The sequence below is a fragment of the Branchiostoma floridae genome, chromosome 13 (assembly GCF_000003815.2).
Source record: "Branchiostoma floridae strain S238N-H82 chromosome 13, Bfl_VNyyK, whole genome shotgun sequence".
NCBI lineage: Eukaryota > Metazoa > Chordata > Leptocardii > Amphioxiformes > Branchiostomatidae > Branchiostoma > Branchiostoma floridae.
Window position 1 is genome coordinate 3,892,437 of NC_049991.1, and position 6,635 is coordinate 3,899,071.

The 6,635-nt window shown below is 44.3% G+C and overlaps 1 protein-coding gene across 1 annotated transcript; it reads left to right on the forward strand.

Annotated features, from left to right (window-relative positions):
- Nucleotides 1-4,938: 4,938 nt before the first annotated feature.
- Nucleotides 4,939-6,148, forward strand: LOC118429354 (melatonin receptor type 1C-like). The gene is made up of 2 exons (XM_035839836.1): nucleotides 4,939-5,601; nucleotides 6,140-6,148. Exons 1-2 carry the CDS (start codon nucleotides 4,939-4,941, stop codon nucleotides 6,146-6,148), a joined length of 672 nt encoding a protein of 223 aa, XP_035695729.1.
- Nucleotides 6,149-6,635: the final 487 nt, after the last annotated feature.

A 6,635-nucleotide genomic window follows, 5' to 3' on the forward strand; every position in this document is an offset into this window, starting at 1 on the left:
GCCTGAATCTACGTGTTACGGCGTCATAACCAACGTGGAACGGGGCCTTCTGATTGGTCCGCGGCGCCTAGCTATATGATAATACAATTTAACAACTCATAAGCTGAATAAATATTGGATAGATGTGTAAAAATTATACATTAGACAATAATGTAACCAAAAGAATTATATCAATTAACAAAATGGAAGGAAATCATAATAGTTCAATAATTGATAACTAAGGCAATATCATAACGGCGAAATGAATGAAATGGTGTAATAAGAATATAACTTTTCTGCTACCTCTAACCAACTCCCAACGATCCTGACCTAGTTGTAGACTGCAAAGTCTCTCCAGACTGATTCACAACCGATTGACAACCTATTAAGGAATCAAGGTAGGTAGGGAACTAGTTTGGAAGAAGTCCAGGAGTATTTCCAATGTTGCTGGGTCGTCAATGTCATAGGAGGTCACGTGCATAAATAAATAATCGTGGAGGTCCCATGTTTTGAGGAAAGCCACACCTCAAGCACGTTAAAGAACCCAACACACCTGTCGAAGATAGTATATAGTAGGGGCATGCCCTGGTCTGCGATTGAGCAAATATTTCTGTCTCCAAATCAACCAGATACAGGTGAACCTCCGTCTCGTTTCAGCCATACGACGATTCACATCATTCACCCGGACGAGAGACCTGGCGCATCTCCGTCTTGTAACATTTCATGAAGAAAGGGCATGTCACCCCGTAAAAGGTGGTATAACCCCGGCCGTATGTAAGCACGTTAACGTTGACTTATGATGATCATGTTGGGGACCCTGTGGATTTGCTTCTGGGTAAGTGGAAACACCTGTCCACGAGAGATTTTGTAAATATTGCTCAATGAATGCGGTGGAAAATGAAATACATTTTATTAGTCAGTGTCCTCACTATGAGGTTGAAAGAAACCGATTATTCCAAACAATCGCTACAATTTCACCCAGTTTTTGCAACCTAGGACATCGCCAAAAGACTACATTTTTACTGAAGTCACAAAACCCACTTATTTTGCAGGGTGTGGGACAGTTCATTAACCACTGCCTTCTAAGAAGAAGTCAAATCCAATAATAAGATGCAACTTCAGCAGAATAGACATTAGTGCTATGTACTACATTGTATTTTGTTTCCCTTGAGAATGTTCCTGCAATTAGCCTTCGGGCATGACTTTGCAAATAAACATATTATTAACTCACTCACGCCCCGTAACCTCAGTGGTCGTAGGGGCTCCACGACATCCATCAGCAGTGATCTTTGCCCATCTCGTTCTGCCCTCTGCCCCTCTGATCAGTTGTTCAGTACTTAGGCCAGTCCAGACCTGTATGTTGTCGAGCCACGTCTTCCTTGGCCTACCTCGTTTGCTCCCTCCTGCTACTGTGCCTTGTAGTATAGTTTTAGCGAGGGAGTTGTGTCGGCATATGTGGCCGAACCAGTTCACACAGACTCATGAAAATATTAGGTCTCTAGAGTCTATCAAGTCCAGTCAGTGGCTGCCAATTAAAAAGTACCTGAGGAAGTGCAGCATACAAGTAATTAATTAGCTTCATTAGGCAGACAATAATTAGATCGAAGCGCACAGAAGCTCAAAGGAGAAAGTTTTGACCAACAGTGGAAGTAGTAGTACAGTAGAAGCCGCTTAATTGCACATCATTTGCCAGTGTATTTCGTGCAATTAACCGAATGGTGCAACAAAGCGAAGTTATTAAGCTGAACCGTACCACCATGGGATTTGGGGATTTCGTGCAATTAACAGAAGTGTGCGATTATCCGGTGTGCAATTAACTGGCTTCTACTGTATACGTAAATCCCTGAAGAGCTTTCAAACGAAAAATTTATGACAACGTTCTAATACCATATGTATCTTTATTACTGTGTGGAGTTTATTCGTACCTATATGCGTTACGACATGTTAATTTGATTATATGGATGATATCTGCGGCACATAACTTTTCGTCCGTTTCTGAAACAGACAGAAGTTTCCGACCTCACTGTGCATCGTACAAACCAAAAATAGCAATTTCTTTTAAATCTGCTGTCACCACTTATGTCCACCAGGAAGTAACCATGGCCGTGACCTAACCTCTACTTGGAGAGTAATCAATTAGCTGTAGGCGGCCATAGCTTGTGATGTCAGGGGTGCCTAAGCATTTGCACGAACCCTTTGAGATTCGTACGAACATTATGCGATGCGCACGAATCACTGCGAAAACGCACCAACATTATGAAAATCACGCGAATCACTATGCGAAAACACACGAACCTTATGAAAATCACACGAATCACTATGCGAAAACACACAAACCTTATGAAAATCACACGAAACACTATGCGAAAACGTACGGACGTGCAAATCGCAAAAGGTTCGCATGCGTCACATAGTGATTCGGGCGAATCACATAAGGTTCGTACGTTTTCGCATAGTGATTCGTGTGATTTTCATAAGGTTCTTGCGTTTTCACAGTGATTCGTCCGAATCACATATAATGTACGTACGGATCTCAAAGGGTTCGCGCAAATGCTTAAAAAGCTGTACCACACTACTGTCAAGATGAGGGAGTTGGTTTATAATTTTTCATTACCTGAAAATACTACTAATGTGCCCGAAATTGGCAGCATGCTCAATAAATACCAAAATGCCAAATTTTAAACAAATCTATTTAAGGGTCTTTCAGTTATATAGGTGCGAGCACACGGACACAGGCAAAAGCAATACCCCCACTGGATATCAGTGACCACCGTAACAGAGCTAAAGCTAAGGGTACAACCCGCCGTACGTGCAAATACGTGCTGTGTACGTGCCAAATCGTGGGCAATCTTTAGGGATCCGTAAGTGGTAAGTACCGTCTCCGTACGAACTCGTAGGGAACCCGACGGATTTTGGAGCACGCAGACACGCTGCAGAACTTGACGTGTAGGCAAAACTTTGCCATCCGGCTGCGGATTCGTCCCCCGTACGTGCCAGTACGTACGGGCGACGCGCCTGCTGTCCATGGCTGTAACTGGACCCTCCTCGCGGCGGGTGTTGGGCGGGCTGCTATAAGCGAGGTTTATTCAGGCTAAACGAAGACTTTATTTGAAGGAATTAGTACGTGTCAAAGTTGTTCTTCACTGATACGATTTATTCTTACCAGATACGCTGACCATCGATCAAACGAATATGCCAAGATGCTTGCACTTTTCGTGACACAAATTCTTCACATGACTCTCTGTCTTGCTTTTAATCTCAGAAACCATGACTCGATGCCAAGGGACGGATTAGACGATTACTACCGCTCTTTGAGATATGCGCTTGAGTGGTTTGGACGTCTACTCTAATTGGATGAGTACGTGGGATAACATTTCATCATGGCGGTTACGTGCGTGTTCCTGGAATATGGTGTTTCTTTTAACTTAGTCGTCATCACGTCACGCATATAGAATTATAGTCAGACGATTTTGCGTGTATTCAAGTAACACCTGTTCACCAATATCCGTTGTTTAAAAGATAGGGTATTTGAAAATATCAAGTTGACGGACGGTGGTTTCAAATTGCAGATTTTTTAATCTGTAGCAGTTTGAAACCACCGTCTTTTATCATAGATTTTGTATACCTAAGTATCCTATAGTTTAAAAACAACGGATATAGGTTACCCCGCGGAGAAAGGTGAACTAGCGTTACATCGACAGCCATAGATGGATCAATTTTCGTCAGTTTGAAATAAAACTTAGTTGATCATCTCTAACAAATGGAGTAGCATATGTGTCTCGCTTCTATGTGTAAGTTTTTTTTCCTCGTTACATCAAGGAGTCTTGCTATCATCTTTAGCACCTAGGTATCGTATGTAGTCCACTAGTCTCCAAGCAGACCCTACGGTGCCTTAGAAATAGTATCAAAGCTGGCCAGGGACTTAGTATAGCGGCTCCGGTGCCCGTTTGACTCCCTTAGGCTTAGGTCACATTTCAAAACCGGGGCCCGGCCGGGATGTTTAAAGAAATGAAAAATTAAAATGTATACCTAGAAATATACGCATGTAATTTCCAAGAATCTTATGTTGACATTTCGTGTATTTTGATGTCCTTTATATCATTCTTTTCCCTCCCGAAAGCTACCCGGTCGGGCCCCGGGATGGCAATTGTGACCTAGGCCTGAGCCGGCTATCTCCCTTTGGCCGGCTATACTCCTTTGCCAGCTTTGATACTATCTCTAAGGCACCGTTGGGTCCTTTGGAGACTAGTAGTCCACTGCCTCTGGGACTAGAAGCCGTTAGTTTGATTCCGGCTGCGTCTCGTACCCTGGGGGAGCCAGCCAGGATCGGGCAGCTAGGACAGTTTATTCGGTGGCCCAAGACAGTCAGGCCCGCCCGATCTCCTATTATCGCCCGGGGAGTTTAAGCCCGATGAGGTCCACCTGCCCTTACAAGGGTAGCGATAACTCCTTCGGGCTTAAACTCCCCGGAGCGCTTAATATGTGAGATCAGCGGGCTGACTGCCTTGGCTCCCCGAACAAAACTCGCTAGCAACCCGGTCCTGGCTGGCTCCCAGGGTAGTACCCGACATACACGCTACCGGAAAGGGTTACAGTCTTTTAATAGGACGGGACGTTAAGATGCACTGTTTATTATCAATAGAACCAGCGAAGGGAAAATTCCCGGTTACAACGAACCTGTAAATACTGAACATAGCGTATGTCTTCTCTTTCACTATTAGCGGTAGAATTCACAGAGGGATTGTGTTCTACGGATTCTTGTTCCCACAAGTAGATCACGCCAGGGCCTTTTAATTAACCCCATGAATGATTTATCAGCGATGACCGTGCGCAATAACACGTCAGTCAGTCCTTCCGTTTGTTTCAGTTGTAATTCCAAACGCGAAGGTTCCGTTTGTAGCCGTTCATCTACATTGCCCCAACAGTTTAGTAACGGTTTTACGATTCAAAAGTGTGAAAATGGAGATGGACTTGAGCATCTACTCTTCACACGTACGCACGTGGCTTGCGGCACTCGTAGGATGTCTCGGAGTATTCGGCACGGGTGTTAACCTCGTAGTTTTATGGGTTCTTTACCGACGGAAGGACATTCGGACCTCTGCTACGGTGTACGTGGTCAACCTGACGGCAGTGGACCTGCTAGTGACCATTGTAGTGGACACGCTGCATGTCCTGGGGATCGCCTGGCCGGAGTTTTACCGTCTGGACACGAACTGGACAGTCTGTGACATCACAGGCAGCTTGTGCGTTGCCGGCTGTATTATCTCACTAGCCACAACCGCAGTCATTACCATCAACCGCTATCTTTTCATCTGTAAACGGCAAACCCACGACGACATCTTCACCAAGAAGGGGGCAGCGATGATCGTCTTGGGTACGTGGGTTTACGGGCTCGGCTTCGTGCTACCCCTGTGGTTTGGTTGGGGCACCTTCCGCTACGACCCGAAGACGATGAACTGCGCGTACGATCGAACCAAGACGGGGTACACTCTAATGTTTCTTCTAATCGGACACCTTCTTCCGACTTTGACGGTTTTCGTCTTCAACACAGCTCTCTACCTCAACGTCATGAAAATCAAGAACAACTTGAGACAATATCTACAAGGCAGGACTCCGCCACAAGTAAGACAAGGTACAAAGGCTCTACGGTCTCTCAGTGTATTGTGTATCTATTTCGTGGTTTGCTGGCTTCAGTATGCTGTGATAGTGTTAGCCGATCCAGGCGACAAATGGCCAGGGGGTGTTCATTTTTCAAGCTTAGTTTTAGCACACTCGAGCAGTAGCTTAAACGGTGTTATCTTCGCTCTAACTGATAAGAAAGTGAGTGGGGAGATCTTCAGAACATGTCGCAAGATAAAAGACGCGGGACCAACTGCGATAGGGACTCGACAAAGCTACGTTATAGCATTGGAGTCTTCCAACAGGAGCGTCATCAGTGAGTCGTCATTGCCAAGTTTGAAGAGAATCGTAACACGTAAAGACATGTACATGGATACAAGACTTTGACTAAAGAGGTAACATTGCATGTTCTATAGCCTAAGAAACTACTGCTCTGTTCATTCTAAGTCAAAATCATTCCTATAAAATGAGATGTATCGTTTACTAGCCCCTCTCTGCTCTAGTCCTGCCACTTGTTACATGATGTAATCGAACACCACAGGGTGTCTAGCTGCTACTTTGACAGTAACTATCGTGACAGTTGCCTGGTCCGGGTTCATTTGCCTGGAAAGGAAGAAAAGAGGGAGAAATGTAGAGAAAACACTATGTTTCCTTTTGTGAAGGTGTAACCGCAATGAGTTTATCATACTCTCAAAGTGTATTCATCTCTCTAGATATATTTACATAAGATATATATCAGTTATGTAATTTCGACTTAAAGATTCAGTGATGTGACGAATCTTTCCCTGTTTCAAACGCTGTACTGTGTTCTTAGGAGAGGAGAAAGCTCTAAGAAAATAATGCCTTGTTATGTCCACATTTAGACGGTGGCGTTTGCTAGCCAGATACGTACATGGGAACGTAATAGGCAACACCGTATGGCATATCTTTGTGGTTTATAGTTAAAGCTGTAGGAGGACAAAAAGTGAAAATGATCTGAAACCAGTTTAGCTCACAGAAGACCCACTCTTACACTGGAGAAGACAGATGATATATAC

What these genes read in the sequence shown, in the direction of transcription:
- LOC118429354 (XM_035839836.1), top strand. Translation starts at nt 4,939, where the DNA reads ATGGAGATGGACTTGAGCATCTACTCTTCACACGTACGCACGTGGCTT.